General features: G+C 39.0%; 1 protein-coding gene across 2 annotated transcripts in view; it reads right to left on the bottom strand.

Annotated features, from left to right (window-relative positions):
- Tgs1 (trimethylguanosine synthase 1) overlaps window positions 1-12,990 on the bottom strand; it is a 41,784-nt gene that overhangs the window by 3,659 nt on the left and 25,135 nt on the right. For both annotated transcript variants that reach the window (XM_006537558.3, NM_054089.4), the window contains 3 exons: window positions 10,676-10,819; window positions 8,051-8,267; window positions 7,065-7,143 (listed from right to left, as the gene is read on the bottom strand). In XM_006537558.3, coding sequence (XP_006537621.1) covers window positions 7,065-7,143; window positions 8,051-8,267; window positions 10,676-10,819 — 440 coding nt within the window. The remainder of the gene's footprint in view (window positions 1-7,064; window positions 7,144-8,050; window positions 8,268-10,675; window positions 10,820-12,990) is intronic.

Below are 12,990 nucleotides of genomic sequence, written 5' to 3'. Positions count from 1 at the left end.
CTGTATCAGTGACTTTGAAGTCTACAAAATATAGCTATTGACTCAAGGAGCTAAAAGCATTCACTCTTTCAGAGTTAATATTAAAAATGCTAATCAAATAACTGGCCAATAGGAATACTTATCTGCTAAGGAGCCTTTTGCTTTCATAATACTTGCACTGGTTTTTGTCACAGTTCAAACCTGCAAATAAGAACGCTAAGTTCTTACACAGGTGCATTTCCACCCAGCACCCAACATTTTAGGAGATTTACTGATCTTCTCTACACTCTTATTTATCAGAGATGACATTACCAGGTTGGTAAGATTCAGGAATTGGGGAATAAAGTGGACAGACCCAGACAGGAGTCAAAGTAGTAGAAGGGGAGTCCCAAGTTCTGTGAGAAGGTATAAATTAAGCCCCGTTAACTACCATTGGCAAAACTCAAGTTGTGTATTTTGTAAAGAAAGGTTCTCAAAAATAGTCTGGATTCAAAGGCTGACAGGACTTGATCTCAGCACACTACACACCAAGACACTTGGTGGAGGCTAAGAAAAATGACTGGGTTTTACTGGTGAGCATACTTTAAAGTTATCATTTCACCTTCCTGTTAGAAAACAACTCTGATATAAAAATAGGTCATTCTATGATATACACCTCCCTTCATAACTACTGCGGCCCTGCAGATATAATTCTGAGCTCTACAGATGCTAGGCAAACACTCTATCCTTGAGCTATATCTCCAGATCTGCATGAACTGTTCTTGAAAGAACACCAAAGCCAGGTGTGGTGGTGCATAACTACAGTCTCAATCTTTAGGCGGCTGAGGAAGAAGGAACACTGCGAGCTTCAGGCCAACATGGCTATGATTTTAAAAAGGCCAGATAGAGGATTCTGTGGGGGAAAGCATTCACTGCACGTGTTTGGTGATCTGGGTCCTAACAGAATTGGCTTGAAAATCAGGGTGTAATAGTGTAGCATCCACAACACCTCAGGCATGGAGACGGATGGAGACTGATGAGTCTCCAGGAGCTCCAGGGTCACACACAACTAAAACAAAACAAGTTGTTCAAGGAAGTTACATTTTCAACCCTCCCTCCAAAATTAAAGAGACTAAAATAATTATTTCTTATAACCATAAATAGTAATCTCAAGGTTAAATAGTGCTTTCTTCTCTGAACTTTTTAGGGTTCTTACATGAGGGAACTCTGGACTAGTTAAGAGCAAGAGTTCCTAAATCACTCAACAATTACTTATCGAGAGTAGAGTGGAGCACAAGACAGAGCCAAACACAGTATTTGCCTTCAGGAATGCTCATGGTCACAGAACTTAGTTATGTTCCTAGCGCCAGGTCTATCTGCAGGCACAGAATGGGAAAACTAACCTACCCAGTATAGAGAAAGAAAATCTAAGTTAACATGCTCTTCTCAAGTGTTCTGATTAAAATTTCGAACCTTAGACTATCTTGCTTTTTCAACCACATATACATTAAAAATTAAATGAGCCATGAACTAAATTTATAAATGAATACTGTGATTCAAGCAAAGTAATGATGTCAAGTTTGAGCTGACCTTTTTCCACTAGCAGGTTTAACTGACAAATGTTCCTCACTTCTGAAGGTGTAATGAATTGAGAAGAGAGAACATCCAGCAAAGGCAGGACAGGAGGTGGTGAATGAACAAGACTCCATTCCATGCTTCTGGCACAACACCTAAACGTTAGCATGATCGATAGCAATGCCAAGGGCAGTAGAGAGAACCAGAAGACAACAGTCCAGTTTCCAGCACACAGAGCAGCTCACAACCACCTGTAACTCCAGTTCCAAAGGATCTTATGTCCTCTTCTGACCTCCACATGCATCTGTACATATGTGCATACTATCTGTCCTTCTGGGTCATCCTCATGTACACTTAAGAACACCAACAATTATTTTGGGCTACAATTAGAGCTAAGGACTGAGTTCCCATCACTGAAATCTTATTTCAGGCAATGCTAGGAAAGGAGAAATGAGAAAAAAGATCAAACTGAAGACAACTGAAGATGAATGATGTGAAGACAGATTTAAAAATCAAATACTAACTTTCATAAATGAACTACTATAAAAAAATTTTGTGTGTGAGGCTTGGGCTTGACCTCTACCATTACCAGAGACTAGTGACATAGGTGACAGTGACAAGCACCTTCATTTTCAGGTCAGAATCCACAGGCAGAAGAAGGGCCAAGCCACGGCCTTCCTCATTAGTCGTGGTTGTCCCTTTGTTACATCTAACTAGTAACAATGTAAGACCAGAAGGGGTGGGGGTGGGGGGTGGGGGGAGAGTCAAAGATGAAAACATTTTATCTGTGGATAACTAGGCAACATTCAAACTTAATCAGCTCCATTTTCCTGCACATGATAACAGGAATGAAATTTCTACACTTAAACAAATCTTTGATTTTAAGGTGACTGGTACCTAGCTCTGCAGCTTTGTCCCTTACTGGCTACGACAATGTGATCCTAGATACACAAAAGGTGGTTCTTGAGTTTAACAACTTACACAATGCATAACACATGAACTATTGGGAATCCTGATGTTTTTGGAGGCCCTTCTGTTTCAGTGTCTTTCTGGAGAAAGATCACATATATAGTGCAGGGATGCACAACACTGACCTAACTGTCTAGCAGGAAATTCAAAAGACAAAGAAAGGGCTTGATGAATTCAAATTCAAAGATAAGAGGGCTAATAAAGACAACACAGTTCTCTATCTGCACAAGAATAGTTGATCTAGACACCTGGTAAGGCCCAGCAACAAATGCTACTTGGTCGTAGCATTCTATTGTCTTTTTTTTTTTTTTTTTTTTTTTTTTAAATCAAACAGAAATGACTAGAACTGATTTACAGGTTCTCAAATTTAAAGTACATCAGTTATCACTTGTGTGAGGGCATGTGGACTATCATGTATGTGTTAGTCAAGAGGACAACTTGGAGAAGTCTTTTTTTCTTCTACCATGTGGGTTCAGGACATTAAACTCAGGTTGTCAGGCTAGGCAGAAAACCCAGAAATTCTTTTATATAATTTCTTTTGCTCACCCTATCCTAATCAGTTTCTAATTATCACCGCCAATCTCATGGTAAATAACTATTGAGGTATGTAGTGAATTTTGTTTTTCTCAGCAGTAAATATTCCATGGGATGCAGCAAGTTGCTGAGGTGCTGGCTCTGCCACTGTGTGGCAGAATGACTGGGCAAATCACTAAACTTCCTCAGGCTGATAACCTCACATGCATATTCTACAGTGTTGGAATAATCTAGTTAAATGGGCAGAAGACTCTCCTTATGAACCCTAGGGGCACTACCCACCCAGCTGGCATACTGTATACATCTACAATGTGGCAGCTATTTCAGAAGGAGGAGTGAATGTCTGTGTACTCCAAGTTGCAAGGCTAGTTATTTTCAAGTTCAATTGTCTCAAGTCCACAGTCTCTCCACACACCAACCCCACCTTAGCTCTTTTATGTTTCTGGGGCTGGAGTAAGAGTCTTCCACCTGCTGGAATGACTTTACGCTGTTCACCACATGAATAGTTTTAAAATATATTTCTACTATTAGTTTAAATCAGAATATTTTGTTACAATCTTTCATTAATTCTAACATTTAGAAACTAATTTTCCACTTCAAAAATGCTAATAAACTGAATTTAGGTATTTACCACTTAGCAGTATCATTTAAGAGGCTCTTTTATTGGTTAATAGTTCTAGTTGTTCAGATACATAGTACTAGATTCTACACAGCAAGGTTTTTTGTTTGTTTGTTTGTTTTTGTTTTTAATGTTTTCAGGCCTGAAGAAGTGGCTCAGAGGTTAAAAGCACTTGCTGATCTTGAGTTTGATTCCAGCACCTATGTTGGGTGGCTCACATCTGTAACCCCAGTTCTAAGGGATCTGGTGCCCTCTTCTGGCCTCCGTGTGCCACCCCATCTACATTCCATACATTCAGACATAGTTAAAAAAAAAAAAACCCTTAGGAATATTTTCAAAAACATCCTTATTCTTTACCTATCTTCTTACCTATATACCAACGAACATCAACTATAGGGGGTGATGATATAGCTTAGTAATTAGCAGCCACCCATCCCCTGAACTACATATGGAATAGAATTCAGTTTTGATACTATGGATTGAGCCCAGGGACTTATACATACTAATACAATCTACCACTTAGCTATACTTTCAGCCTCCTATAGAAAAAACTTTAAAAGCCAAAGAGAATACAGATGTTTGAAATAAAATAGGTATTATTAGGATATACATCTCAAAGAGCTAGAGAGGGTGGGGTTATCCTAGAGAAGGGTCAGGAGTTGTCTGGTGGATGGCTACAGGTGTATCTTATTTTTATGTGTATGGATTAGTATTCTGCACAAATGTCTGTGTACCTGTGTATGAATGTGCAGTACCTGAAGAGGCCAGAAGAGGGTGTTATACCCAGTTTTGAGCATGTGGGTGCTGGGAATTAAAGCCTAGCTCCTAAAGAGCAGCCAGTGCTCTTAGTTGCTGGGCCTCCTCTCCAGCCACCACGTTTACTCTAACACAATTGTAGGGAGGCTGCTCAGTGTTACCCTGTTATGTGAATCAGCATGAACATGATCTAAGTGCTTAATCTGAACTGAAGAGTCTAAGTGCTGCAGTTTTGTGTGGTTTTGAAAGCAAATGAAGAAAGGGTTACTACACCACAAGGGCTGAGGGGCCTGTTCTCATTATCTTATGCTCTCACACAGATTTCAAATATAAACGGTGTCTGAACCTGCTGCATGCAGCTCTCCTTAGATAACTGATATATTGAGAGGCATCCCTCTCTACTACATAGGCTTACACCTTTAAATGAAGTTTTCATGTTTGCCATGTGTGGTGACTGCAAAACCAGTGCTGCCTGGGCTTGAGACTTAAGGGAGAGAAATGAAGGCAAACAGCAGGGAACAGGAAGCAGCAGCAGCAGCAGCAAGACACAATTCAAACGGTGGTCTCTCCGCGCCAGACCCAAGGCCCTGGCTTTGTGTGGTTTTGATAGATACCTATTTCTGTAGGTCGCAATTTCTGATTAATACCTATTTCCACAGAGCCTCTCACAAAAAGATGTTTTGAACAAATTAGTTCTGGTTTTACAGTGAGTGTATGATAGCAAAGGACGCATGATCTAGAATGACTCCACAAGGAAAAGGGGAACGAGAGGTCAAGGAAATAGGAAACCCAGAAAAAGATTTCCCCAGCTTAAAAAAAAAAAAAAAATCAATGGGTACCATCTCCTACACAAACGATTCCTAAGCCAGGCTCTATCTGCATACTCAGCTTGGCAGTCAGTAGGACATAGCATAACCTCTCTGAAATGGAATTTAATGTCTGCTAAAGATACATTTATGAATTCAGACAGCAGATTCATAACCAACTCTTCACACTCTTTCAAGCTTTTATTACTCAATCTTTTTTCATTTTAAAAACCTCACACAGATATATTTTCTCTCTTAAAAAAAAAAGTGACTTCCCATTGCAGTTCATTCCATCTACACTTCGTACCAAGTCATTTCCTTTATCATTTTCTAGCCTCATTACTCCCTCTAGAGGCAGAAAACATGAAGGACTAGGCAGTTTAGTACTGTGTGCTTGTGTTTATATGAGTACTCACATACAAGTGGGACACAAGGGAGTGGGGTACATGCTGTGTGGAGGCCAGAGGTTGATAGCAGGTGTCTTCCTTTGTTTACCAATTGAACCATCTTCCCAGTTTCTACAAGTCTAATTCTGACAAGTTTTAAGCACAAAAACAAAAGTAAAAAGCAAGCTAATTTTTCTTTGTGTCAAAAGAAATTTAATCACTAAATTTTCATACTGAAATGTGGCTTCTAGCCAGGCAATGTTGGCACACACCTTTAATATCAATTCTGGGAATTACAGGCAGGTAGGCAGGTGGATCTCTGAGTTTGAGGCCAGCCTGGTCTACAATCAGGGCATGGAAAACCCTATTTGGGGAGGGTGTGTGTGTGTGTGTGTTTTCCCATTGCTACAAAATACCCAAGTGAGTTTGTCTGCATGTACTAGGACTACACAGATCATACAGCCTCTTAGGAGACAGCTTTGGAGTATCGTGGGTGCCTAAGTCTAGAAAGTAGTTACACAAGGAATATGTTCAATGTGAAGGCTGATGTTGGAAACTCACAGCTCCAAAGAATGCAAGTGACATTCATATACACTGTCTTGGGAAGCTTAATGCTGGGACAAGTAGATTATAAATAGATGACAGAAGGGAAGCCAGAGTTTACATTTCCTCTACTTCAGTCTAAGTGCTAGCTTTTCACGTACTCCTTTTATAACCCAGAGAATCTCAACTATGGAGCACACTAGAACTACTTGGAAAGCTAGAACAATTTATGCTTGGGCCTCACCCTGGAAAATATACCAGACAATTTTTGTCAGTAGGTCAGCATTATCCTGAGTGGGCCAGTGGTTGGAGAAATCTATTCAACTAAAACTATGAGAGTCTTAGATAAGACAGAGAAAACACAGGTAAAATACACACACCTAACTTTATAAGGAATGAATAGCCATGAGTTGAAGGGACAGACTGGGAGATTAGGAAGGAGAAAGTAAAGTCTAACACACTAAAATCACAGAGGGCCAGCATGATGTAAACAGGTGTTCCAGTAAAAGAACAAGAGACGTGAGGACAGTGAAACTGTTCTGGTTTAAGCTAAAGGACACTTGCTTCCTTCTTTTTTTCTCCTTACTACTCACAGGAACCCTCCTGATTCTGCCGAGTACTGGAATTATGAACCTCTACACCTTCCTAAGATCTCGTCTCTTTAACTGAGTTACTATTTTCCAAAATACAGAAAGGCAGGCCTTGGATGGTTGCCATGCAGCACCTGTAACATGACATAACTGGTCATCCTGTCAATCCATCTTCATAAAACCCTAGTGATATCATCTCCTTCTCAGGAGCTGTGGTGGTGGAGGGATGTAAGACATCAGTTAGGGACTTCTCACAGCAGGTTCTCTGGTAAGGCAATTAATTACCCATTAAGTAGAGGTGTACAGAATTTCCTTAGTAATGGCTTACCTGGTCAATATCAGCATTTCTTGGAAGAAAATAAACAATATTATTAGTGATCTTCTGGGAAAGCCTGAAAATTTCAAAGGTGAAGAACAGTTAAGGGTAAGAAGTTAAATTTCTGAGTGAAGAGATGCTCATTACTTGTCACTAACCAAGTACACTTTTGTAAGCAACAAAAAGGTACATATTTAAAATCCAAAACATCAGATACATGATTTGGAATCCAGCAACAACAGCACCCTGGTAGGTTAAAGGATGTAGCTGCTTTAGTATAAGGCACTGTGAGGTGAAGATCATTACCCAGAGACCTGAGGTTCCTACTAATCTCAAATAATAAATACATCTGTTTCTTCTCAATGCAAGTTCTGTAGCACTGTAAGATCTGTATATCTTGGGCATTTGGCTGTGCAGCATGAATTCATGTACCATTAATCAGCAGCCATCCTGTCAACCATTTCATAAAACCCTAGGAACCCACTTTCTTTTCTTCATTCTGCAGGAACTATGGCTGATCTCTTGCTTTATAACAGCAAAATTAAATAGTAACAAAGGTCTAGATACAGCTATAGATAGTACACCTATTGATCACCCAACACATAATTGTTATAGTTGCTTGTAAAGTTTTTGTTATTACTATTACAGTGTGTATACATGTAATTCCTGGGTGTATTGGAGGATAACTCTCTACTTGCACCTTTACATGGGTTCTGGGACTCAGTTGCCAGGTTAGTGCAGCAAGTGTTTAATAGTTGAGCCAGTTGGAAGGCTGTATATATATTTTTTTTGTGTGTAAAATATAATGGAATTTATCAAATGTGATTAGCTTATACTTTTTCTTTATACTGACTTCCTACACACGCAAACACACACACACACACACCCACCCATGTGCACGTGTACAAATACACACAGACACGCATGCACACACACACAGCCACTACTTTCCTCTCTGCAAGCATTTACATAAAACTATTAGGACTTCCAAAGGATATCCATCAGGAGACATCATTGTCCTAATGTCGAAGGTCTCTGCAGTAGCATAATCTGGCCCTCCCCAAGGTGGACTTAGGAACACAACATCAGCTTTTAAACATGGAGCCAAGAGCAGGAAATCTCCACAGATAAACTCTATTTTATCTGCTATCCCATAAACTTCAGCATTATTCCGAGCAAGATCAATTTTAACAGGGTCGATATCAATAGCAATCACTAAAAAATAGAAAAACAAGTTGACAATGAGATGGCTTTCTGAATAAAACACATTAAAAAAAAAGATTTAAGACACACAAATACAATTTTAGTTAAAATTTATTTAAATTAAAAAGGCTCGGGCTGGTGAGATGGCTCAGTGGGTAAGAGCACCCGACTCCTTTTCCGAAGGTCCAGAGTTCAAATCCCAGCAACCACATGGTGGCTCACGACCATCCGTAATGAGATCTGGCGCACTCTTCTGGAGTGACTGAAGACAGCTACTGTGTACTTAGATATAATAAATAAATAAATCTTAAAAAAAAAAGGCTCACATATAGTTGTACCAAGAAAACATTTAAAGAACAGATTTCCATATTGTTTTGTCCAGTCATCTCCCAAAGTGTAAATGGCCTTTGAGGGGAGGGGTTGGCGGGAGCTATTTCAGTTAAAGCACTGAATGCTTACAAATGCTACTACTTACATGTAGAGTTAAATGCTGGCTTTCAGAAAAGACTAATTTCCTTAAAATGAGTCATTACTCCTAACCCTACATGCTGTCAGGGTACAGACTATGGTATCACAGCACCAGGAAGAGGCAGTGTTAGCTAGTGTTAGCTACTTGCTTCCTTTTCTTCTCAGGGTCTAGTGATGAAATGACACCAAGAGCTAGGGAGCAGTGGTTCTCAGCCTTCCTAACACAGCAATCCTCTAAAAACAGTTCTGCATGCTGTCATGAGCCCCAACCATAACATTTTGCTGCTATTTCATAATTGTAACTTTGCTCTTATGCATTAGAATGTAAATATCGGATATATGCAGGATATCTGATTGACTCCATTAAGTCCATTAAGGTTGAGAACTGCTGCTACAGAGGGAGTTGACAATAAGAACATGGTACTAGCCTTCTTTTAGGACACATTACACATTTCTTTACCAAATGTGTGCCAAGCTACATAAGCCCTGGCAACAAGCCTTTCTAATTAAGAAACTAATCTAGTATATGCATGCTCTTTCTTATTTACAGAAAATTTCCAGACTTGCTTTATCATGGTACAGATATTTTACCACTGTCTTAAAATAAAATGCCAAAAAGGATGAGTTTGATAACTTTTGAGGAAAAATATTTTCAGTTCACACACACACACACACACATGGCTTACTTGAAAAAAAAATCACTTGAGAATTCTGAAATACTGAATTAGTAGAAGACAAGAAAATAATTATTGATCTGGTAAGCCTCAGAACTGCTTTTATCCAGGTACTGTGAGACCATATAAACTTAGCACGTGTCATACATGCCTGGAACACAAAAGTAGTAGAATCAAGGTCCCAGATTACCTGCTCTGGTCTTGAAATGAATAGGCAAATTCAGTCCATCTTTTTCTGACTTCTAGACTCTGTTTCCAGATTTATATTTTGCTTCTCAATTAACATTAAAAAGTTCATATAAATTATGAGATTCTGCTAAAATCCACTAAAATCAAAGCCACCATCCTCGGGTAGGTCTAATATTAAGATAAAGGGGAAAGTATCTTTAGAGTATGAGTCTTCTATATTTTAAGCTCTGCTCTAAAGCTCTGGGATATAAGAGACAGGAGTCACAAATCCAGTACCCTGCAGGTTAGGGCGTTTCTAGGCTAAACCTTGACTCCTAAGTATTTATAAAAAATTTTTTGGAGGGAGGGTTCTGGTGTCTCTGTAGCTCATTTCAGTTTTGCAGCCTTCCTCCTTGTCACCCGAGTACTTGTTTGCATCACTGTAGTCCATGAGGACAAGCCAGTGATTTATATTGTAGTTGTGAGCCTTTAATGGCTGAGATATCTCCCCAGCCCTCCTCTAATTTTTAATAACGTTTATTTACTTATTTATTTATGTGTGTAGTGGCAAGAGCCCTTGCTCCCTGAGCTAAGTCACTGGTCCGAACAGTCAGAATTTTTGGAACTTTGGGATTTTTCAGTGAAAAGTATCATAAGACTATGTGAATTCAAGGTGTCCTTCAAAGTTGAATTAGGTCAAAAGTCATAAAACTACTGAACTCGAGATAAAGCCTCTTCTCCTTATCCATTACTCTTCAATTCTAAGAAGCATTACCCATTATTGTTTTTATAGACTGCTAGAATCTCGGCACCAGATTACAGTAGACATGTCTGTAAAATCCTGCGCAATTACCTTATCTTTCTATGTCTCCATTTATCTGTGAAATTAAGATAGTAAAAGATATAATTTATGACTGGTGACTAAATAAATACATATGAAATACTTGCTAAACATATTATGTAAGACTGTTAAACATAGCAAGCTACAGTTTTAAATATTGGTATAAAATTACTACATATTAAATCTCACCAAAGATATGAACAAAAGTAAGAATATTCTCTGCATAAACTGGAAATGAAATGGTCCTCTGCCATAAATGGCTAAATTACCTCTTTTCCCGGTTAAGGCAAACTGAATGGTATTTCCTCCAACTCCACAGAAAGCATCTACTACAACGTCACATCTGAAGGCCTGACTGACACGGCCAGCAATGTGTTCAGCAATCTTCTCAGGAGTGACTGAAAACCAGCCCTCTGTAAAGGGAGAACAGTTCGTAAAATGTGAGATGCCAAGAATTCAAGCGTGAAAAAGAAAACATATTGCAAGTTAAAAAAAAACCCAGAGAGATGGCTTAGTGCTTAGGAGCTCAGTTATAAGCTTGCACTGTTCTTGTAAGGGACCTGGTGGGTCCTAACTTGAGCTCTATCAGATCCACTCCCTCTTCTCTTCTCCATACTCAGGTGCAATCTGCACATATACTCATAAGAATACAAATTGCCTCACTTTAGAGAAAGGCCCTACGAAGTTGCTGCTTCCTGATTAATTTGTAGAATGAATTTCTCTAGTAATCAAATACACCTATACTGTTTCTGTTTTTCTGTTTGCAGCATTAACTACTGCTTATCAGCTATGGGAACTGGCAAGTTCTAACTGGCTAGCTGCTTCCTGTACTATGGCGACTTTCTCGAGTATTTTATTTATAATGAACAGGACTCAGTTTTTAACACTTTGGCAACATTTACATACATTCAAAGATTTTTTTATGTAGGGATAATCTCTTGCGCACTGTGTAAAAGCATCACCTTTCAATAAAAGTCTGATGGTCAATAAGCTGAGACAGGATTAGAAAGTGAGACATCTGAGAGGAACTCGGGAAAATAGTTTTGCTACCTGCACCAGGAGGACTCGGGGAATATATGAAACTGAGGAGGTAACCAGCCATGTGGCAGAAATATTAGTATAAATGGGCTGATTGAGTTGTGAACTAGTCAAGGAACAAACCTAGCTTAAGGCCTAACATTTACTAATAATTAATAAACTTTCGAGTTGTCATCTGGAAATTAGGATACAGGTTGAAAACTCTGCGGTTACATTTTTATTATTATTTTTGAGTGCTTTGCCTTCATGTATGTCTGTCCATGGTGTACATGCCCAATTTACATGTTTTTAAATGTCAGAAAAAGCAAAGAGCAGTAGGAGAGGCTGCTTTTAGCAAAGAAGGAATAGCAGAGCCATTGTCATGTTCAGAAATGAAATTATACTTACCTGGAGGGAAATACCACCACCCTCCCTTTTTACCAGAAAGAGCCTACATTTCTCAGAAATAAATTTCTTTGAAAAAAAAAATAATGGGCAAGTGTTCCTGTTCTTACTACTTACTAAAACTTTAAATGGCTCTTCATTACTTGAAGAAGTCTAAACTCCACTGAATATTTTGTTTTTCAGTCGTTTTTCTCCTAATAAATTCCCATGTACTTTCTATAGTGCTCACTATTTTACAAATTATACATGAGGCATAGAATCACTTAAACTTCCCAACAGATCAAGACCTCCTGGTTGTGACAGTTAACAAAGAGAGATATTTAGTCTCAATATGAAAATGAGTGTCAGTCTCTGAGACTAAATTAAGTCTTTTAAGATCATGGAGAGTAGGGCAGACATGGACCTTGAAGAGATGGTTCAGTGTTAAGAGCACTGGCTGTTCTTCCAGAGGTCTGGAGCTCAATTGCCAGCAATCCCCTTCCCTTTATCTCACTTTAATGAAATCTGATTCTCTCTTCTGGTATACATGAAAACAAAGTAATCGTACATTAAACAAACAAATGAGAGAAGGAAAAGTCAATGAAGAATTCAAGTTTTCAATGTTCAACATCCTTAATCATCAGGGAAATGTAAATCAAAACAACCCTGAGATTCCACCTCACACCAGTCAGAATGGCTAAGATCAAAAATTCAGGGACAGCAGATGCTGGTGAGGATGAGGAGAAAGAGAGACACTCCTTGATTGTTGGTGGGATTGCAAGCTTGTACAACCACTCTGGAAGTCAGTCTGGAGGTTCCTTAGAAAATGGACATAGTACTACTGGAGGATCCCGCAATACCTCTCCTGGGCATATATCCAGAAGATATTCCAACTGGTAGGTAATAAGGACACATGCTCCACTATGTTCATAGCAGACTTATTTATAATAACCAGAAGCTGGAAAGAACCCAGATGCCCCTCAACAGAGGAATGGATACAGAAAATGTGGTACATCTACACAATGGAGTACTACTCAGCTATTAAAAACAATGAATTTATGAAATTCCTATGGAATTATGGATCTGGAGGATACCATCCTGAGTGAGGTAACCCAATCACAAAAGAACTCACATGATATGCACTCACTGATAAGTGGGTATTAGCCTAGAAACTTAGAATACC

The sequence above is a fragment of the Mus musculus genome, chromosome 4, assembly GCF_000001635.26.
Source record: "Mus musculus strain C57BL/6J chromosome 4, GRCm38.p6 C57BL/6J".
NCBI lineage: Eukaryota > Metazoa > Chordata > Mammalia > Rodentia > Muridae > Mus > Mus musculus.
This window is presented reverse-complemented; position numbering and strand designations above follow the sequence as displayed.